Here is a 23891-nt window from a genome sequence, read left to right as displayed (position 1 = left end):
TGAGATGTGTCTGTTACTTAAACTCTGTGAAGCATTTATTTGGGCTGCAATTTCTGAGGCTGGTAACTCTAACTCTAATGGGGCAGCAGGTAGCCTAGTGGTTAGAGCGTTGGACTTGTAACCGAAAGGTTGTACGATCGAATCCCCGAGCTGACAAGGTAAAAATCTGTTGTTCTGCCCCTGAACATGGCAGTTAACCCACTGTTCCTAGGCCGTCATTGAAAATAAGATTTTTTTCTTAACTGACTTGCCTAGTTAAATAAAGGTTAAAAATAAAAATAAAATGAACTTATCCCCTACAGCAGAGGTAACTCTGGGTCTTCATTTCCTGTGGCGGTAATCATGAGAGCCAGTTTCATCATAGTGCTTGATGGTTTTTGCGACTGCACAGAAAGTAAAAAAGTTTTTGAAATGTTCCGGAATGACTGACCTTCATGTCTTAAAGTAATGATGGACTTTCGTTTCTTTTTGCTTATTTGAGCTGTTCTTGCCATAATATGGACTTAGCCCTGTTTGGTAAAATACAATCTTCTGTAGACCACCCCTACCTTGTCACAACACAACTGATTGTCTCAAATGCATTAAGAAGAAAATAAATTCCACAAATGTACTTTTAACAAGGCACACCTGTTAATTGAAATGCATTCCAGGTGACTACCTTATGAAGCTGGTTGAGAGAATGCCAAGAGTGTGCAAAGCTGTCATCAAGGCAAAGGGTTGCTTCTTTGAAGAATCTGAAATATACAATATATACTGCTCAAAAAAATAAAGGGAAAACTTAAACAACACATCCTAGATCTGAATGAAATAAATAATCTTATTAAATACTTTTTTCTTTACATAGTTGAATGTGCTGACAACAAAATCACACAAAAATAATCAATGGAAATCCAATTTATCAACCCATGGAGGTCTGGATTTGGAGTCACACTCAAAATTAAAGTGGAAAACCACACTACAGGCTGATCCAACTTTGATGTAATGTCCTTAAAACAAGTCAAAATGAGGCTCAGTAGTGTGTGTGGCCTCCACGTGCCTGTATGACCTCCCTACAACGCCTGGGCATGCTCCTGATGAGGTGGCGGATAGTCTCCTGAGGGATCTCCTCCCAGACCTGGACTAAAGCATCCGCCAACTCCTGGACAGTCTGTGGTGCAACGTGGCGTTGGTGGATGGAGCGAGACATGATGCCCCAGATGTGCTCAATTGGATTCAGGTCTGGGGAACGGGCGGGCCAGTCCATAGCATCAATGCCTTCCTCTTGCAGGAACTGCTGACACACTCCAGCCACATGAGGTCTAGCATTGTCTTGCATTAGGAGGAACCCAGGGCCAACCGCACCAGCATATGGTCTCACAAGTGGTCTGAGGATCTCATCTCGGTACCAAATGGCAGTCAGGCTACCTCTGGCGAGCACATGGAGGGCTGTGTAGCACCCCCAAAGAAATGCCACCCCACACCATGACTGACCCACCGCCAAACCGGTCATGCTGGAGGATGTTGCAGGCAGCAGAACGTTCTCCACGGCGTCTCCAGACTCTGTCACGTCTGTCACATGTGCTCAGTGTGAACCTGCTTTCATCTGTGAAGAGCACAGGGCGCCAGTGGCGAATTTGCCAATCTTGGTGTTCTCTGGCAAATGCCAAACGTCCTGCACGGTGTTGGGCTGTAAGCACAACCCCCACCTGTGGACGTCGGGCCCTCATACCACCCTCATGGAGTCTGTTTCTGACCGTTTGAGCAGACACATGCACATTTGTGGCCTGCTGGAGGTCATTTTTCAGGCCTCTGGCAGTGCTCCTCCTTGCATAAAGGCAGAGGTAGCGGTCCTGCTGCTGGGTTGTTGCCCTCCTACGGCCTCCTCCACGTCTCCTGATGTACTGGCCTGTCTCCTGGTAGCGCCTCCATGCTCTGGACACTACGCTGACAGACACAGCAAACCTTCTTGCCACAGATTGCATTGATGTGCCATCCTGGATGAGCTGCACTACCTGAGCCACTTGTGTGGGTTGTAGACTCCGTCTCATGCTACCACTAGAGTGAAAGCACCGCCAGTATTCAAAAGTGACCAAAACATCAGCCAGGAAGCATAGGAACTGAGAAGTGGTCTGTGGTCCCCACCTGCAGAACCACTCCTTTATTGGGGGTGTCTTGCTAATTGCCTATAATTTCCACCTGTTGTCTATTCCATTTGCACAACAGCATGTGAAATTTATTGTCAATCAGTGTTGCTTCCTAAGTGGACAGTTTGATTTCACAGAAGTGTGATTGACTTGGAGTTACATTGTGTTGTTTAAGTGTTCCCTTTATTTTTTTGAGCAGTATAGGTTGACCCTATATAGCCATCAAACTCAACTCTGGACCTGGAAGCCAGTTCCACTGCGTTTTTTCATTGTTCCCCTGTATTCATGGACTGATTTAGACCTGGGACACCAGGTAGGAGCAATTAATTATCAGGTAGAACAGAAAACCAGCAGGCTCCGGACCTCGTAGGGTAAGATTTGAATACCCCTGCTATATTGATTAACCCTAAATATATATTGACCCGATATAGATTGACCATAAATATACAGGTAACTACCAAAATAATGAAAACAAATTAGGGATACAAAGTATATTGAAAGTAGGTGCTTCCACACAGGTGTGGTTCCTGAGTTAATTAATCAATTATTATCCCATCATGCTTAGGGTCATGAATAAAAATGCTGGACAGGCCATTATTTTGGCTACAATGGCTATGCCCCCATAGGATGACAATTCCGCCATCCACAGGGCGCCAGTGGTCACTGAATGGTTTAATGGGCATGAAAATGATGTCAACCATATGCCATGACCGTCTTAGTCACCAGATCTCAATCCAATTGAACACTTTTTTTAAAGTGTTTTCCACCACCATCAAAGCACAAAATTATGGAATTTCTCGTGGAAGAACACCGTCGCATCCCTCTAATAGAGTTCCAGACACTTGTAGAATCTATGCCAAGGTGCATTGAAGCAGTTCTGGCTCGTGGTGGCCCAACAACCTATTAAATCACTTTGTTGGTGTTTCTTTTATTTTGGTAGGTATCTGTATGTTCTCGCCTTGCTGACAAATTAAATCAGGCAAGAAAGGTAATTTTCCTTTCAAAAGTACAGGGAATTATCGATCAATCAAATGTATTTATAAAGCCCTTTTTACATCAGCAGATGTCACAAAGTGCTTATACAGAAACCCAGCCTAAAACCCCAAACAGCAAGCAATGCAGATGTAGAAGCACAGTGGCTAGGAAAAACTCCCTTGGAAGGCAGGAACCTAGGAAGAAACCTAGAGAGGAACCAGGCTCTGAGGGGTGCCAGTCCTCTTCTTGCTGTGCCCGGTGGAGATTATAAGAATATATGGCCATTAAGGCCAGATCGTTCTTCAAGATGTCCAAACGTTCATAGATGACCAGCAGGGTCAAATAATAATCACAGTGTCTATAGAGGTTGCAAAAGGTCAGCACCTCAGGAGTAAATGTCAGTTAGCTTTTCATAGCAAAGTATTCAAAGGTAGAGACAGCAGGTGCGGCAGAGAGAGGTTTTGAGGAGAGAGAAACTTCAGATTTTCTGTGTCAATGAGTTAAGTCAGTAAATGAACAACTTCATTCAAGCCATTGGATCAATACTATAGCCTGGTAATAGCTGAGTTATAATAGACGTGTTTGTTTGAGAGCTTTGTAGAGCTCATACCCTTCAATTATTATTTTTTTTAGGCCAAATCTACTGTGGAAGAGGGAGATGGGGAGGGGGAATAGCGTCTGAATAGACAGACAAGTGTCCAGCTGACACTCAAAATGCGGAGCAAGGGAGAACTGTAGGATCGAGGTCCAAGTCGCTCGATTTCAACAGACTGTCCACCCGAAACAGCTTTTCTTCCCAAAGTGTTACTTTCCACCAGGTTCCCCAAAGAGGGAAGCAAGCCCCGTTCCCGAATATCAACAGTGGCTCTACTACTTCATCAAAATGCATGGAAAAGCAGCCACAACAGCTAACGCCTTGCACGGGCAAGAGGCAGCTCCGGTGCAGCCTCTGCGGAATGCCCGTCCCCCAGCAAGCGTACGTCCGGAGGCACATGCGGGGAGAAACCGTACGGCTGCAGCCACTGCACCAAGCGCTTCTCCCACAGCCACCAGCTGAAGATGCATGAAAGGGTGCACACCGGAGAGAAACCGTTTCATTGTGTCTACTGCGGGAAGTGCTTCACCCAGTCCGGCAACATGAAGAAGCATCTCCTCGTCCACACTGGTGGCAGGCCACAGGACGTGGGGCTGCTCTGAGGGTTCCAAGGTGAAGTTTCCCCTAGGTACAGATCTAGAATCAGCTTCCTCTCCCACAATCCTAACATTAACCATTAGTGGGGAAAAATGCTAAACTGACACAAGATCAGCGTCTAGGGACAACTTCATACTACTCCACCACGTGTAATGATGGTCAGGGCCAGGAGTTTTTCCTCACCACATGACCAGAGCAGGGGAAACCTCCTGGCCCTAGTTGTAAGGGCTCCACCCTACTGGGGGTTTCATATGAAAACTTGAATCCATGTGTTTTTAACAGTTTCATTGGTTTCCCCATTGAACGCTTCCCTCCTGTGTGTAGTGGTTGTGTTTTCAGTTCAACTGGCTTGATGCTCGGTCCAGAGTGGACTGATAATGTATAAGTTATAACAAGTTAAGATTTTGAACATCCTTATGAAATTGTATCGTTTCCGGGATGTACCAAAGAACAGCAATTAAGAATGAATTTCCATTTGCCTTTCGACAAGATACAGTAGATTGACAATCAGATTGATAGGCTGTAAAGATGTGGATGAAATTCATATCTAGGCTAGTCTGTCATACTGTTATAAATCGTTTGTTGTTTATTTCTATTAGAAATACCCCAAATAGTGAAATGCTTTATTTTAGAAAAATCATGAAATATTGTTTTCACCAGAGAACATGTTGTTTATTACGTAGGTACAACATTGTTGTGCAGCACTCCTGTACAGTAGGTGGCGGTGTTAAACTTTAAATTCTACTGCCCAGCATATGATTACATTACTGTGACGTGAGGAAATAAAACATCTCACCAGCTAGCTACAAACAATGCTAGCTGCAAATTGACGTTTAGTTTCTGATATGATTATTTGTTTTAATAGACTGGTAGATAACTGTAGATAATCATAATATTTAAAACGCAAATACTGTTACATTGAAAAGGGGCCAAAAGCGTCGGGGGACAATGTCGGGTTCCGTGGTCGAGTTCCAGGCGCAGATAGCCTCAATCATGGAGGTGCTAGCCAACGCGGCTGTAACCGAAATCTGCAAAGTTGTTGACGATGGCTATGCGGTTGTACACCTGAAGATGACCCAAAGCCACAAGGAGAACGAATTTCTCCGGAGGAAAATGAAATTGATGGAACTTCAGATCGCGAGGTTTCGATCTGAGAGAACAAAGTTTTCAGATGGGTCCGTCCACAATCGCTTCCATGGAATACGCCTGCTAAACAGACACAACAATCGAGAGACGGCAACGACAGGTTGGTGATGATGATGAATTTGACAGTGCACATAGACTAAATTACATGAATCTTCAATTGATCCAATCCATCGATTGTGTTTTACAAAGTTCAAAGCAAGTATAATACATCCATGATTTATGTAATGTCAGAACAGTTAGGGCCCAGCAGTATTGTTGACATTCCATATATGACGTATCATGCTGACTTTGTACTGTCAACACAGCTAGGATCCTTCTAGCTCTATTGACCCATAACATACACTACCGTTCAAAAGTTTGGGGTCACTTACAAATGTCCTTGTTTTTGAAAGAAAATCACTTTTTTTTTGTCCATTAAAATAACATCAAATTGATCAGAAATACAGTGTGGACATTGTCAATGTTGTAAATGACTATTGGAGCTGGAAACGGACGATTCTTTTTGTTGTTGTTGAATATTTTACTTTTGCATTTTCCAATTAAGAACATTCAAAACAAAAATGAAAAGATATTAGACAACAATATGACAAAGTGACAGTGACTGACGAGTTAAAATTATATATACAAAAATACAATAAATAAAAGTCATAATAAGAAGCCGTAGGCTACATATTATACATTAAGTGTGAAACATTATGTGAGGATTATATAGAGATTCAATCAATATGATGTGAGGGGAGATTCTCCATATAGTCAATAAAAGGTTGCCAAATTCTGTAAAATGTCTCTAACTTATTCCTCAGGCAGTAAGTGATTTTCTCCACTGGGATACAACTATTAACTTCCGATAGCCACATTGCAACTGGCAGGGAGGAATCCGATTTCTATTTCAAGGCAATACATTTCTTGGCAATCGCAAGCAATATTTCTGTTGGCTTTATAGTATGGCTTTGCCTAAGATTGGAATTAGTAAAGTTACCCAGTAGACAGACCTCCGGGTCTAAAGGGAATGCAGCCCCATGAATTGAGGATATGGTTTCACATTCCCCCTGCCAGAAACCGTGTAGTTTTGAACACTGCCAAGTGGAATGGAGGAATGTTCCTTCATCTGAGCCACATCTAAAACATAGGGAGAAGATATCAGGGTTGAACTTGTGCAGTCTAGATGGGGTGATATAGAGCTGATGGTGGAAATTAAACTGGATCAGTCTGTATCTGGAGTTCAATGTGGATGTAACACCATCCCTGCATAGGTCACTCCATAGACCCTCATCAAGATCAATACCCAGATCTTTTTCCCATCTAAGTCGGCGTTTATCTAGCTCAGGCAGTGTTAGTCCTGACATAAGAGCATCGTAAACACGGGAAATGGTCTTGAACAGTGGTTGGTCTGCATGGCAGAGTTGTTCAATAGGTGACATCTTAGGTAGGTTCCATTGTCCCTTGAGAGTCACCCTAATAAAGTTTTGTAGTTGTCTAACAGGTACTTCTATAGTTAACTACAAGTGGTATTTCTGTTTCAGCTGTTCAAAAGACATAAGAACTTCCTCCTCATAACAATGTTCCCGTAGAGTGATCCCTTTATCAGACCATGGTCTAAAGTTACTATTCTGGAAAAACATAGGAATCAATCTATTGTTCCATAGAGGGGTTTTAGGGGAAAGAAATCCCTATCGTCTGAACAGCTCATGCAGTTTGCACCATGCCAGGACAGAATGTATGATTAAAGGGTTGTCTGTGATGGTTTTTATAGATTTTCTGTCCCATTTGTAAAACAATTCTGCCCCAGTGTTATCATTTACCTCAAACTTTTCAATGTTCAACCATGAGGGAGAGGGACCATTGTCAGACCTCTGAGCCAGAAACCTAGACTGTGCAGCCCAGTAGTACATTCTAACATTGGGGAGGTTTAAGCCCCCTTGACCGTAATCCAGGGTCAGTTTATCCAGGCCAACCCGAGGGGTTTTGCCGTGCCAGATAAACCGTCTGGTCAGCTTGTCGAGAGAGGAAAAGAATGCTGCGGGAACAGGGATAGGGAGAGATTGAAATCAATATAGAAATCTGGGTTGGACATTCATTTTAATGACATTGATTCGACCCAGTAGAGTGAGAGGCAAGTCCATCCATTTACACAGGTCACCCTCCACCTTTTGCAACAAACCGGCCAGATTGAGTTTATAGAGAGGTTGTTCAGGTTACCATCCGCCATTATGCTAAAATATGTGAAGCCCATAGGCGACCATGTAAAAGGAAACTGATGCTTGATGGTATGGTGGCCAGTTTACAATCTGTGTTAAGGAGAGAGATTGGTCTATAGGACGCGCACTTTAGCGGGTTTTTCCCTTTCTTGTGGATTACTGTAATCACTGCTTGAGAGAAAGACTCTGGAAAGCAGTTGTCCTCCCTGTTTTTTTAAGTACCTCCATAAGGTAGGGTACCAACAGCTCCTTAAATTCTTTATAGAACTCTGGAGGGAAGCCATCCTCCCCATCAGATTTATTAGAAGGTAAGGATTTAATTGTTGATGCAGAAGGGGATGTGTCTACTTATCAAAATTGCAGTTCCTCTTCCTTTGGAGTTAAAAGAGGACGCAAAAACTTGTCCTACCCATTCCCTCTTTAGTTTCTTGTGTTCACTGGCTGTAAGATGTGTTTCTTGTAAAAACACAATGTCAGCCTTTAATTTCTTAAGGTATGTATAGACTCTTTTCCTCTTAATCGGGCTGTTAAGACCTTTTACGTTGAATGTGACATATTTTAGTGGATTAAGCATAGCTTGGGTTTCAAATATATAACTGAATGGTAATCCCTGATATGTAGATAGTCAGGTAATGAGTCAGAAGAAAGGTCTTTGTTTCTGGCTATTTTGAGCCTGTAATCGAACCCACAAATGCTGATTCTCCAGATACTCAACTAGTCTAAAGAATGCCAGTTTTATTGCTTCTTTAATTAGAACAACAGTTTTCAGCTGTGCTAACATACAGTTGAAGTTGGAAGTTTACATACACCTTAGCCAAATACATTTAAACTCAGTTTTTCACAATTCCTGCCTTCCCTGTGGCTCAGTTGGTAGAGCATGGTGTGTGCAACGGCAGGGTTGTGGGTTCAATTCCCACGGGGGGCCAGTACAAAAAAAATACATATAATAAAAAATGCATGAAATGTATAAAATGTATGCATTCACTACTGTAAGTCGCTCTGGATAAGAGCGTCTGCTAAATGACAAAAAAAGTTGTTTTTAAAAAAAAAAATGTAATTTTTTTTTAATCCTAGTAAAAATGTGGCCTCTTAGGTCAGTTAGGATCACCACTTTATTTTGAGAATGTGAAATGTCAGAATAATAGTGGAGAGAATGATTTATTTCAGCTTTTATTTCTTTCATCACATTCCCAGTGTGCCAGAAGTTTACATACACTCAATTAGTATTTGGTAGCATTGCCTTTAAAATTATTTAACAATTGTTTTTCTGAGGTCTTGGCTGATTTATTTTGATTTTCCCATGATGTCAAGCAAAGAGGCATTGAGTTTGAAGGTAGGCCTTGAAATACATCCACAGGTACACCTCCAATTGACTCAAATGATGTCAATTAGCCTATCAGAAGCTTCTAAAGCCATGACATAATTTTCTGGAATTTTACAAGCTGTTTAAAGGCACAGTCAACTTAGTGTAGGTAAACTGCTGACCCACTGGAATTATGATACAGTGAATTATATGTGAAATAATCTGTCTGTAAACAATTGTTGTAAAAATTACTTGTCATGCACAAAGTAGATGTCCTAACCGACTTGCCAAAACTATAGTTTGCGAACAAGAAATTTATGGAGTGGTTGAAAATGAGTTTTAATGACTCCAACCTAAGTGTATGTAAACTTCCGACTTCAACTGTAATTGCAAAAGGGTTTTCTAATGATAATTTAGCCTTTTAAAATTATAAACTTGGATTAGCTAACACAACGTGCCATTGGAACACAGGAGTGATGATTGCTGATAATGGGCCTCTGTACGCCTATGTAGATATTCCATAAACAATCTGCCATTTCCAGCTACAATAGTCATTTACAACATTAACAATGTCTACACTATATTTCTGATCAATTTGATGTTATTTTAATGGACAAAAAAATTAGCTTTTCTTTCAAAAACAAGACATTTCTAAGATACCCCAAACTTTTGAACGGTAGTGTACGTCATGAAGGTATTATGCTTGCTTGGTACTTTGTAAAACAACATTGATGGATGGGGTCAAATTAACCTCCCCTTTTATTTCCAGGACCTACTTGGCAAAGCAGAAACAGACTTTCCAACAGGAGTTTTGGGAACAGCAGCATACCAAGAGACAGACAGCCCATAGACGTGGACCAAGAGGATGTCTCTCCATCAAAGCATATGGATGCTACAAGTGATGAGGTAAGTTCCCATTTTAACAGCCGATTTTAGACTGTCACAGACTTATGTCTGTTTTAGTCTCGTGCACCAGACACTTCCTTCCACCTGGTGATGAGGTTATGTCTGTATAGACCGGTATGTCAGCACATTATAACTAGTGATGTAGTGGTAAAAGAATATGGTTGGTAAACGTTGATCGCCATACACAGTGAGTAAAGTAACAGTCCCTATACTTTCAATGCATTTTTGCGCCAAAGGTTTGTAAAGGCATGTGTAAAATACAGAAAGTGGAGTTTACCCTCCACTACACCACTGATTATAACACAATAACAACAAGGCAACTACTATGAATTTCACTAAATCCCATGTCATGTCCATATCTCCATTCAGTAGATAGTGTATGATCTGTCTCACTCACTCATCTCTCCCACTTAACCCCATCAGCAGTCAGCAGAGACAGAGGAAGGGGAACCAGACCTGCTCATCATCAAGGATGAGGGGGAAGCAGATGACCAGGACTCTAGGATCAGCCACCCAGCCAGAACAGTGGAGGGCAGCAGAGAGCTAACCACCCAAACGGCTATAGACCCTGTCTTCCAGCCCAGAGGCAACAACATCAACACAGCTATGGAGGTCAGTGGATCTGATGCCGTTCTCCTCCAGTCAGAAACAGGGAATGTGAACCAGGGATCACAGCAGCACACAGGATTTGAACCCAGAGCAGAGAGACAGAGTCTGGACACAAAGTGTGATATGAACGGGGACCTCAATCTCCTAAGAGATTCTTTAAACCAGGTGTGGAGAGAGGTAGTAGCGACTGATGATGGCGCCTCTGCTGCTCACACTAAAGTAATGGACCTAGGGAGTGGCCCAGTGGGCCCAGAAACACAGACTAGCTCAGACATAGAAATGAGAAGTGTAGGGTTAGAAAACCACAGGTTTTCCCCCAAGTCGTTCCATTCCTCATCAGAACATGTGATAGTGATTGACTCTGTATCCAGTGGGCAGCAGGTAGATAGAGATTTAGAGTGGGGTCAGGTGGGTACAGCTACTAAACCACAGGTCAATGGGACTGGAAATAAGCAGGGAGTGGGAGTGTTTAACAGAAACGCACCAATGATTCACCCCAAATCGATAAGAGACAACACGACGCAATTGGTTTCACCTGGCTTCCGGCCCTCAGAGAAAAATACACGCAGTCCTGGCACAGGAAATGCAGGTAAGGCCAACAATGCTAGTTGGTGTTCGTTGGCAAGCCTCCATAGACACTCTGAAATACCACGAAGAGGAGTTCAACAACCAGTTCCTGCTTCACTTCCTGACGGCTATTTTAGTCCAAGCGCCACAACTTTCTCTCACTCCAGTAATTTCGCCACACACTTTAGACCTGGCACTGTAGAACGACCGTATGGTTGCCCGAGTTGACATAAAAAGTTTCTCCACGAGAGCTACTTACGGCATCACATGGTGAGCCACACCAGAAAGCGGGTGTTCGTCTGCACGTTGTGTGAGAAGAGCTTTCTGTCCCCTAGCAAGCTCCAAGTGCACCAGAACGTCCACACTGGGGACAAGCCCTTCAGTTGTGCACATTGCGGACGCAGGTTCTCCCACTCCAGCAATCTGAATAGACATCAGAAGCTTCATCATTGAGAAGTGACACAGATAGGGTGGTGACGGTCAAGGAATTTTGGATGGTAATTGGTCAGCCAATTGACTGTGGTCACTGTTATAACCGTTTGAATAGCAAAAAACGCACATTTTGTCTTCTCCTCCACTCCTGACTTGTTTCAGCAAGTAGCAACAACGTTTCATCAAGTTGGGGAGTCCATGTTACAGCAGAAACCATGGAGATCCTATTAAATACTAGAGGGGCTATGTCATAAACACTCAGTTCTAGAATGGAGTGAGAATGGCAGCCATTGTGGTCAGGGAGAAATCCAATCCGGTCTAATTGGAACTAGTGGCAGTAGAGGCAGAGGTGATGCATTTCCTGCTTTTACTTATGCAGAAAAATACAAGTAAGGCATGTGCTATATCAGAAATATAATGATTGTTATCCTAAAATATTGTCATGTAATTCTAAATACAGTTTATAAGGGTTTTATACACTTTCTGTTTAAATAGCCTCTAAAATATATATAAACAGACCATAAATGTCTCAATGTTTGTTTTCTTGGAAAGCTGTGAATGTTATAATATGATACAATATCAGTACTTATTGCATTTACAACTTGTATAAGACCTATCATCAACTGATTTCAGCCAGTGTATGGCTGTGGATTGACTGCACTGTTTGTATGGAATGTTGGCATATTGGCAGTTAATTTCAACAATTATTGGAAATCATTCAACTTAAACTGGCTGGCTAGCTAATAAACATACTGTGCAGATAATCTTCAAATTCATTGTTTTACACAACATCTTATCGCAGCGCACTGGCTGCCCATGGTTGACAAACTCCCTGAACAAAATGGCTGACCTTTTATACTGTTATAAGACCTTTCATGTCCATTCTTGTATTCTAATTCTATGGCAGAAATTGACTCAACCTCACAAATACCCGGCCGTCCCGTTTTCTGTCAGCTGTTCGATCCACAAAATAATAAAAAAAATATATATATATTTAGTTTTTAAATGGTTTATTACATTTTCATGACAGTCTTCATCCATAGCCATCGGTTACAGGGTTATACGGTAATTGTGCCAGCCCTAGACACAGAAGCAAGAGATTCCTATGGAAAAAAAAGCTATGGATTAGCTTTATGATCCAGTACCTGGATCATGAGCCTTGCTGTTTTCGAATGTGATTCAAGAGTATATAATCTAATTCATGAAAAGATGGTATTTTAATCTCTACGGGATCGGTGTCCCTATACCCAGACGGTTGAGCTAATGTGATTAGCATGACAGTTGTAAGTAACAGCTAACTTTCCAGGACATAGACATGTCTTATATGGGCAGAAAGCTTACATTCTTGTTAATCTAACTGCATGTCCAATTTACAGTAGCTATCACAGCTATCACGGCAACTGGTTTGATACATTCACCTCTGAAGGTAAATAATGTACTTACATTCAGTAATATTGCTCTGATTTGTCATCCTGAGGGTCCCAGAGATACAAATGTAGCATAGTTTTGTTTGATAAAATCAATTTTTATATTCAAATGTGGGAACTGGGTTCTACAGTTTGAAGCCCTGCTGTCTCTGGCTCCACACCCACCCCGCCCAGCCATCTAGATGTGTGAAAGTTAGTATATACGCTAATGATCCATGATGTATGACATTCCTGGTAGTGTGTAAACGTACAATTTTTATTACCATATAATTTTTGTATGTTCTCTATAGTTATGTACTTGAAAATGTATCAGTTGACCAAATCGGCACATTTGGGCAGACTTGATACAAAATATTGTCCGGTATTGTAATGCTTCACTGGATCAATCTGAAACTTTGCACACACACTGCTTCCATCTAGGGAACAAAATCTAAATTGCGCCAAAACAAAAAAATATGATATTATGGCCTTTCTCTTGCATTTCAAAGATGATGGAACAAAATAATTGTTTGTATTATTTTTTACCAGATCTAATGTGTTATATTCTCCTACATTCATTTCACATTTCCACAAACTTCAAAGTGTTTCCTTTCAAATGGTATCAATTATATGCATATCCTTGCTTCAGGGTCTGAGCTCCAGGCAGTTAGATTTGGGTATGTCATTTTAGACAAAAAATTAAAAAAGGGTCAGATCCTTAAGAGTTTTAAGATGCAGTGCATTCGGATGGTATTCAGACCCCTTTCCTTTTATCATTTTGTTACGTTACTCCCTTATTCTAAAATGGAATAAATCGTTTTCCCCCCTCATCAATCTACACACAATACCCCATAATGACAAGGCGAAAACAGGTTTTTAGAATTTTTGCAAATGTAATACAAATAAAAAAAACAAAATACCTTGTTTACATACAGTTGAAGTCGGAAGTTTACATACACCTTAGCCAAATACATTTAAACTCAGTTTTTCACAATTCCTGACATTTAATCCTATAAAAAAATTCCCTGTTTGTCACAATTGTTGTCGGTGAATGAGGACCAATACGCAGCAGGTACGTGAATGCTCATCTTGATTTTTAATTAATCTCAAAAATGACCATACAAAATAACAAAACACGAACACTCGACAAATAAACAGTCTGGTAAGGCACAAGGCTATACACAGAATAATCACCCACAAATCACACATACAAACACACCCTAATATATGGAACTCTCAATCAAAGGCAGATAGACAACACCTGCCTTCAACTGAGAGTCCCAACCCCAATCAACCAAACATAGAAACACACAACCTAGACTAACCATAGAATTACTAAACATAAACCAAAACCCGGAATTACTAAATCAAACACCCTTTACACAAAACACACCACCCCGAACCACAGAAAACAAATACCCCCTGCCACGCCCTGACCAAACTACAAAACAATTAACCTTATATACTGGCCAGGACGTGACAGTACCCCCCCCCCTTAAAGGTGCTACCCCAGAAGCACCTTAACAAAAAATAACCCCAAGCAACACCAACAAAAAGTCCCCTTTTCTAAAGGGAGGGAAGGGAGGGTGGCTGCCGTCAACGACGGCACTGTGCTACACCCCCCCTCCCCAACCCACCTATTTCTGGAGGTGGCTCTGGCTCCGGCCGTTCCAGGCTGTCGGGCCACTCTGGCATCGCCGGGGGGCAGTCGGGGCAGTCTGGCAATTCGGGACAGTCTGGGCAGTCTGGCAATTCGGGACAGTCTGGGCAGTCTGGCAATTCGGGACAGTCTGGGCAGTCTGGCAATTCGGGACAGTCTGGGCAGTCTGGCAATTCGGGACAGTCTGGGCAGTCTGGCAATTCGGGACAGTCTGGGCAGTCTGGCAATTCGGGACAGTCTGGGCAGTCTGGCAATTCGGGGCAGTCTGGGCAGTCTGGCAATTCGGGGCAGTCTGGGCAGTCCGGCAGTTCGGGGCAGTCTGGCCACTCCGGCAGTTCGGGGCAGTCTGGCCACTCCGGCAGTTCGGGGCAGTCTGGCCACTCCGGCAGTTCGGGGCAGTCTGGCCACTCCGGCAGTTCGGGGCAGTCTGGCCACTCCGGCAGTTCGGGGCAGTCTGGCCACTCCGGCAGTTCGGGGCAGTCTGGCCACTCCGGCAGTTCGGGGCAGTCTGGCCACTCCGGCAGTTCGGGGCAGTCTGGCCACTCCGGCAGTTCGGGGCAGTCTGGCCACTCCGGCAGTTCGGGGCAGTCTGGCCACTCCGGCAGTTCGGGGCAGTCTGGCCACTCCGGCAGTTCGGGGCAGTCTGGCCACTCCGGCAGTTCGGGGCAGTCTGGCCACTCCGGCAGTTCGGGGCAGTCTGGCCACTCCGGCAGTTCGGGGCAGTCTGGCCACTCCGGCAGTTCGGGGCAGTCTGGCCACTCCGGCAGTTCGGGGCAGTCTGGCCACTCCGGCAGTTCGGGGCAGTCTGGCCACTCCGGCAGTTCGGGGCAGTCTGGCCACTCCGGCAGTTCGGCGCAGTCTGGCCACTCCGGCAGTTCGGCGCAGTCTGGCCACTCCGGCAGTTCGGCGCAGTCTGGCCACTCCGGCAGTTCGGCGCAGTCTGGCCACTCCGGCAGTTCGGCGCAGTCTGGCCACTCCGGCAGTTCGGCGCAGTCTGGCCACTCCGGCAGTTCGGCGCAGTCTGGCCACTCCGGCAGTTCGGCGCAGTCTGGCCACTCCGGCAGTTCGGCGCAGTCTGACCTCTCTGGCGACTGTTGACTGGCGGGCAGCTCTGACGACTGTTGACTGGCGGGCAGCTCTGACGATGACTGTTGACTGGCGGGCAGCTCTGACGATGACTGTTGACTGGCGGGCAGCTCTGACGATGACTGTTGACTGGCGGGCAGCTCTGACGATGACTGTTGACTGGCGGGCAGCTCTGACGATGACTGTTGACTGGCGGGCAGCTCTGACGATGACTGTTGACTGGCGGGCAGCTCTGACGATGACTGTTGACTGGCGGGCAGCTCTGACGATGACTGTTGACTGGCGGGCAGCTCTGACGATGACTGTTGACTGGCGGGCAGCTCTGACGATGACTGTTGACTGGCGGGCAGCTCTGATGATGACTGTTGACTGGCGGGCAGCTCTGATGAAGACTGTTGACTGGCGGGCAGCTCTGATGAAGACTGTTGACTGGCGAGGCTGGGTTGACGCACTTGTAGCCTGGTGCGTGGTGCTGGTACTGGGCTTACCAGATTATGTACACGCACCTCCAGGCTAGTGCGGGGAGCGGGAACAGGACGAGTCGGACTGGGTTGACGCACTTCCGGGTCCGCACGAGAGACAGGAGCTGGAAACCCAGGGCTATGGAGGCGCACAGCCGGTCTAAATCTTACCTCCTGCACAACCCGCCTTGGCTGGATGGAACTAGTAGCCCTGTACGAGCGGGGTGCTCGTACAGGGCAGACTGGGCTGTGCAGGGGCCTGATGGTAGCCGTGCGTAGAGCGGGAGTTGGGTAGCCTGGTCCTCGGAGGCGTACCGGCGACCAGATGCGCTGCGCAGGCATCCTCCTACCAGGCTGGATGCCCGCTCTAGCACGGCACCTGCGAGGGGCTGGAATAACGCGCACCGGACTGTGCGTGCGTATGGGTGAGATAGTGCGCTCCTCAGCGAAACATAGCGCTCTCCACCCCATACGCTCCTCCATATAACCACGAGTAGCTGGCTTCCGGCTCTTCTTACGCCTAGCCAAACTACCCGTGTGCCCCCCCCCAAAATTTTCTTGGGGGTGCCTCTCGTGCTTCTCCTTCAGCGCGTACTTGGCCTCGTACCACCGCCTCTCTGCCTTGGCTGCCTCAATTTCCCCCTGCGGGCGTCGATAATCCCCAGCCTGATGCCAGGGTCCGGCCCCGTCCAGAACTTCCTCCCAAGTCCACTTCTCCCGCCAGTCCAACTCGAACTCCGTCTGCTCCTTCCTCTGCTGCTTGGTCCTTTGGTGGTGGGTGATTCTGTCACAATTGTTGTCGGTGAATGAGGACCAATACGCAGCAGGTACGTGAATGCTCATCTTGATTTTTAATTAATCTAAAAAATGACCATACAAAATAACAAAACACGAACACTCGACAAATAAACAGTCTGGTAAGGCACAAGGCTATACACAGAATAATCACCCACAAATCACACATACAAACACACCCTAATATATGGAACTCTCAATCAAAGGCAGATAGACAACACCTGCCTTCAACTGAGAGTCCCAACCCCAATCAACCAAACATAGAAACACACAACCTAGACTAACCATAGAATTACTAAACATAAACCAAAACCCGGAATTACTAAATCAAACACCCTTTACACAAAACACACCACCCCGAACCACAGAAAACAAATACCCCCTGCCACGCCCTGACCAAACTACAAAACAATTAACCTTATATACTGGCCAGGACGTGACACTGTTTTAGGTCAGTTAGGATCACCACTTTATTTTAAGAATGTGAAATGTCAGAATAATAGTAGAGAGAATGATTTATTTCAGCTTTTATTTATTTCATAACATTCCCAGTGGGTCAGAAGTTTACATACACTCAATTAGTATTTGGTAGCATTGTCTTTAAATTGTTTAACTTGGGTCAAATGTTTTGGGTAGCCTTCCACAAGCTTCCCACAATAAGTTGGGTGAATTTTGGCTCATTCCTCCTGACAGAGCTGGTGTAACTGAGTCAGGTTTGTAGTCCTCCTTGCTTGCACACACTTTTTCAGTTCTGCCCACAAATTGTCTATGGGATTGAGGTCAGGGCTTTGTGATGGCCACTTCAATACCTTGACTTTGTTGTCCTTAAGCCATATTGCCACAACTTTGGAAGTATGCTTTGGGTCATTGTCCATTTAGAAGGCCCATTTGCAACCAAGCTTTAACTTCCTGACTGATTTCTAGAGATGTTGCTTCAATATATCCACATCATTTCCCCCCCTCATGATGCCATCTATTTTGTGAAGTGCACCATAACGATGGTCATTATGGCCAAACAGTTATATTTTTGTTTCATCAGACCAGAGGACATTTCTCCAAAAAGTACGATCTTTGTCCCCATGTGCAGTTGCGAACCGTAGTCTGGCTTTTTTTATAGCGGTTTTGGAGCAGTGGCTTCTTCCTTGCTGAGTGGCCTTTCAGGTTATGTCAATATTGGACTCGTTTTACTATGGATATAGATATAGTTTCCTCCAGCATCTTCACAAGGTCCTTTGCAGTTGTTCTGGGATTGATTTGCACTTTTCGCCACCAAACTATGTTCATCTCTAGGAGACAGAATGCGTGTCTCCTTCCTGAGCGGTATGACGGCTGCGTGGTCCCAATACTTGCGTACTATTGCTTGTCCAGATGAACGTGGTACCTTCAGGCATTTGGAAATTGCTCCCAAGGATGAACCAGACTTGTGGAGGTCTACAATTTTTTTTCTGAGGTCTTGGCTGATTTCTTTTGATTTTCCCATGATGTCAAGCAAAGAGGCACTGAGTTTGAAGGTAGGCCTTGAAATACATCCACAGGTACACATCCAATTTACTCAAATGATGTCAATTAGCCTATCAGAAGCTTCTAAAGCCATGACATCATTTTCTGGAATTTTCCATGTTGTTTAAAGGCACAGTCAACTTAGTGTATGTAAACTTCTGACCCACTGGAATTGTGATACAGTGAATTATTGTCACGGCTGTCGAAAGGAGAAGCGGACCAAAGTGCAGCGTCTGTGTTGTTCCACATTTTATTTTCAGCGTGAAACTATGCGATACATAAACAATAAACTGAACTAACAAAAACAACAAACCGTGACGCAGAGGTGAAACATACACTACTCAAAAACAATCTCCCACAAACCCAGGTGGGACAAACACCAACTTAAATATGACCTCCAATTAGAGACAACGATGACCAGCTGCCTCTAATTGGAGATCATCTCAAACAAAGCCCAACATAGAAATACAAAACTAGAACAACCCAACATAGAAATACAAAACTAGAACAACCCAACATAGAAAAACTAAACTAGAAAACCCCCCTGTCACGCCTTGACCTACTCTACTATAGAAAATAACAGCTTACTATGGTCAGGACGTGACAGTACCCCCCCCAAAGGTGCAGACTCCGAATGCAACTACAAAAAAAAAAGAAAAAAAAAGGGATGGTAGGGAGGGTGACAAGTGTCTATGGCGGCTCTGGTGCAGTACACAGAACCTTATCATCCAGCGGATCCTCCAGCAGAGGAGGCGGCTCTGGTTCGCGGCGTAACCCCCGCTCCGCCCGCTGATCCCTCCGCTTTTGTATCACCGGACCGTGGATCATCACCGGAGGTTCTAGACTGCAGACCGCCGCTGGAGGTTCTGGGCTGCAGGCCGCCGCTGGAGACTCCGGGCTGCAGGCCGCCGCTGGAGACTCCGGGCTGGGGAACGTCGCTGGAGGGTCCGGGCTGGGGAACGTCGCTGGAGGGTCCGGGCTGGGGAACGTCGCTGGAGACTCCGGGCTGGGGAACGTCGCTGGAGGGTCCGGGCTGGGGAACGTCTCGGGAGGTTCCGGACTGGGGAACGTCTCGGGAGGTTCCGGACTGGGGAACGTCTCGGGAGGTTCCGGACTGGGGAACGTCTCGGGAGGTTCCGGACTGGGGAACGTCTCGGGAGGTTCCGGACTGTGGAACGTCTCGGGAGGTTCCGGACTGTAGGCCGTCTCGGGAGGTTCCGGACTGTAGGCCGTCTCGGGAGGTTCCGGACTGTAGGCCGTCTCGGGAGGTTCCGGACTGTAGGCCGTCTCGGGAGGTTCCGGACTGTAAAGAGTCGCCAGGAGGTTCCGGACTGGGAACTGTCGCCGGAAGCTCTGGACTGGGAATGCGCACTGGAGGCCTGATGCGTGGGGCTGGCACAGGTGGCACCAGACTGGTGACACGCACCTCAGGGCAAGTGCGAGGAGCAGGCACAGGGCGCACCAGGCTAGATAGACTCACTGGAGGCCGGGTACGTGGGGCAGGCACAGGATATACTGGGCCGTGGAGGCGCACTGGAGGTCTCGAGCATAGAGCTGGCACAACCTGTCCTGGCTTGATGCTTACTTTCGCCCGGCAAACGCAGGGCGCAGGCACAGGACGCACTGGGCTGTGCATACGCACTGGCGACACAGTACGCAGAGCCGGCGCAGGATATCCTGGACCGAGAAGGCGAACTGGAGACCAGGAGCGCTGAGCTGGCACCACCCTTCCTGGCTGAATGCTCAACCTACCCCGACAAATGCGGGGCACGGGCACAGATCGCACCGGGCTGTGAATGCGCATTGGCGACACAGGGCGCATAACACGGTGCTTGCTTCTTCACTCGCTCCCCACGGTAAGCACGGGGAGTTGGCTCAGGTCTCCACCCTGACTCTGCCAATCTCCCCCCGTGTGCCCCCACCAAAAAAATGTCTTGGGGCTGCCTCTCGGGCTTCCATTGTTGCCGTGCTAGTGCCTCATATATTCGCCGTTCATCTCTCGCAGCTTCCATCAGCTCCCTTGACCGGCAATATTCCCCGGCCTGCCTCCAGGGTCCTCTGCTGTCCAGGATTTCCTCCCGTGTCCATTTGTCCTGCTTCTCCTGGGCACGCTGCTTGGTCCTTTGGTGGTGGGAGATTCTGTCACGGCTGTCAAAAGGAGAAGCGGACCAAAGTGCAGCATCTGTCGTTCCACATTTTATTTTCAGCGTGAAACTATGCGATACGTAAACAATAAACTGAACTAACAAAAACAACAAACCGTGATGCAGAGGTGAAACATACACTACTCAAAAACAATCTCCCACAAACCTAGGTGGGACAAACACCAACTTAAATATGACCTCCAATTAGAGACAACGATGACCAGCTGCCTCTAATTGGAGATCATCTCAAACAAAGCCCAACATAGAAATACAAAACTAGAAAACCCCCCTGTCACGCCCTGACCTACTCTACTATAGAAAATAACAGCTTACTATGGTCAGGACGTGACAATTATAAGTGAAATAATCTGTCTGTAAACAATTGTTTGGATAAATTACTTGTCATGCACAACGTAGATGTCCTAACCAACTTGCCAAAACTATAGTTTGCTATAGTTTGCTAACAAGAAATTTGTGGAGTGGTTGAAAAATGAGTTTTAATGACTCCAACCTAAGTGTATGTAAACTTCCGACTTCAACTGTAAGTATTCAGACCCTTTGCTATGAGACTCGAAATTGAGCTCCGGTACATCCTGTTTCCATTGATCATCCTTGATGTTTCTACAACTTGATTGGAGTCCACCTGTGGTAAATTCAATTGATTGGACTTGATTTGTTAAGACGCACACTTGTCTATATAAGGTCCCACAGTTGACAGTGCATGTCAGAGCAAAAACCAAGCCATGAAGTCGAAGGAATTGTCCGAAGGACAACCATCTCTGCAGCAGTCCACCAATCAGGCCTTTATGATAGAGTGACCAGACGGAAGCCACTCCTCAGTAAAAGGCACATGACAGCCCGCTTGGAGTTTGCCAAAAGGCACCTAAAGGACTCTCAGAACACAAGAACCAATATTCTCTCGTCTGATGAAACCAAGATTGAACTCTATGGACTTTATGCCAAGCATCACGTCTGGAGGAAACCTGGCACCATCCCTATGGTGTAGCATAGTGGTGGCAGCATCATGCTGTGGGGATGTTTTTCAGCGGCACTGGGGAGACTAGTCAGGGTTGAGGGAAAGATGAATGGAGCAAAGTACAGAGAGATCCTTGATGAAAATCTGCTCCAGAGCGCTCAGGACCTCAGACTGGGGCGAAGGTTAACCTTCCAACAGGACAACTACCCTAAGCACACAGCCAAGACAACGCAGGAGTGTCTTCAGGACAAGTCTCTGAATATCCTTGAGTGGCACAGTCAGAGCCCAGACTTGAACCCGATCGAACATCTCCGGAGAGACCTGAAAATAGTTGTGCAGTGATGCTCCCCATCCACCCTGACAGCTTGAGAGGATTTGCAGAGAAGAATGGAAGAAACTCCCCAAATACAGGTGTGCCAAGCTTGTAGCGTCATACCCAAGAAGACTCAATGCTGTGATCGCTGGTAAAGGTGCTTCAACAAAGTACTGAGTAAAGGGTCTGAATACTTATGTAAATGTGATATTTCATAAAAGATTTTGGGGTAAAAATCTCTCAAACCTGCTTTTGTTTTGTCATTATGGGGTATTGTGTGTAGATTGATAAGGGGGAAAAAACAATTTAATCGGTTTTCGAATAAGGCTGTAACGTAACAAAATGTGGAAAAAGTCAAGGGGTCTGAATACTTTCCGAATGCACTGTATATGTTCAATTATATTTGTATTGGTCTATTATTTTACTTCTACCCAATGTCTTTATGAAGGCTTTTGCACAAAATACAAAAGGTGGAGTTTACCCTCCACTACACCACTGGTTATAACACAATAACAACAAGGCAACTACTATGAATTACACTAAATCCCATGTCATGCCCATATCTCCATTCAGTAGATAGTGTATGATCTGTCTCACTCACTCATCTCTCCCACTTAACCCCATCAGCAGTCAGCAGAGACAGAGGAAGGGGAACCAGACCTGCTCATCATCAAGGTGGAGGGAGAAGCTGATGACCAGGACTCTAGGATCAGCCACCCAGCCAGAACAGTGGAAGGCAGCAAAGAGCTAACCACCCAACTGACTGCAGCCACCACAGAGGACCCTGCCATTCAGTCCAGTGGCCCCAGAGGCTACAACAACACCGCTATGGAGGTCAGTGGATCTGACGCCGTCCTCGGGTTTACCCCCAAGTCGTTCCATTCTTCATCAGAACATGTGATAGTGATTGACTCTGTATCCAGTGGGCAGCAGGTAGACAGAGATTTTGAGTGGGGTCAGGTGGGTACAGTTAATACACCACAGGTCAATGGGACTGGAAATAAGCAGGGAGTGTTTAACAGAACCGCACCAACGATTCACCCTGTACACCACGAATCGATGAGAGGCAACATGCAATTGGTTTCACCCGGATTCCGTCCCACAGAGATAAATACAAGCGCCCGTCTTGACGCAGGAAATACAGGTGAGGCCAACAAAGCTAGTTTGCGCTCTTTGGCAAGCCTCCATAGACACTCTGAAATACCAGGAAGAAGAGCTCAACAACCAGCTCATACCTCACTTCCTGTCGGCCATTTTAGACCAAGCGCCACAACTTCCTCTTACTCAAGTAATCTTGCTACTCACATTAGACCTGGCACCATAGAACGACGGTACGGTTGCCCGAGCTGCCATAAGAAGTTTGTTCACGAGAGCGACTTGCGGCAGCACGTCGTCGTCCACACCAGAAAGCGGGTGTTCGCCTGCACCTTGTGTGAGAAGAGCTTTGTGTCCCCCAGCAAGCTCCAAGTGCACCAGAACGTCCACACTGGGGAGAAGCCCTTCAGTTGTGCACAGTGCGGGCGCAGGTTCTCCCAATCCAGCAATCTGAATAGACATCAGAAGCTTCATCATTGAAAACTGACACAGAAGCAGGAGATTCCTATTGTTGGGTTCTGAGAATATGAAATATACTTATTCATGTCACTGAGGGAGAGAGGGTAATGTATAACGTTTACATTGTGTCAGGATATGCTATTGTTAGCCATCAGGGATCCTATGGGAGGGATCCTCTGGGAGGAGAAGAGACACAGTCTGGTACCAGGCACCATGACAGCCGTGAGTTGGGCAGGGAAGCGATCACATGTGGCAGGCATTGATAAGGGGAGAGAGCTTTGGATTAGGCATCAAGGGGGTTGAGGTCAGGTCAGATCTCCTTAAGGGAGAAACAATAGTTAATTACCCCATCACTTCGTCTTCCTGTCGAACCATAACAGATGGAAGGATTGGAGAGAAGGAGGAGTGCATCTAAATTGGAGTATATATACTTGTGTTGGTGGAAACATGTTTTGTCTAATGCAGCTGTATTGATCCTCTAGGAGAATAAACTTGGTTAAGCTTTCATAGTGTCTGTTGAGTTGTTTACTCTGAGAATTAGAACC

The 23891-nt window shown here is 45.7% G+C and overlaps 1 protein-coding gene across 1 annotated transcript; it reads left to right on the top strand.

The window, feature by feature from the left end:
* Nucleotides 1–5047: 5047 nt before the first annotated feature.
* LOC106602254 (uncharacterized) lies at nt 5048–23587 on the top strand. Its single transcript, XM_045716416.2, has 4 exons — nt 5048–5536; nt 9707–9843; nt 10267–10455; nt 22420–23587. The coding sequence occupies exons 1-4, from the start codon at nt 5239–5241 to the stop codon at nt 23365–23367; spliced, it is 1572 nt and encodes a 523-aa protein (XP_045572372.2). The 5' UTR covers nt 5048–5238; the 3' UTR covers nt 23368–23587.
* The last annotated feature ends 304 nt before the right edge of the window (nt 23588–23891 follow it).

This window comes from Salmo salar, chromosome 04 (genome assembly GCF_965601325.2).
Source record: "Salmo salar chromosome 04, fSalSal1, whole genome shotgun sequence".
Taxonomy (NCBI): Eukaryota; Metazoa; Chordata; class Actinopteri; order Salmoniformes; family Salmonidae; genus Salmo; species Salmo salar.
The sequence above is the reverse complement of the archived record's forward strand: the minus strand, read 5'-3'. Positions and strand labels throughout refer to the sequence as shown.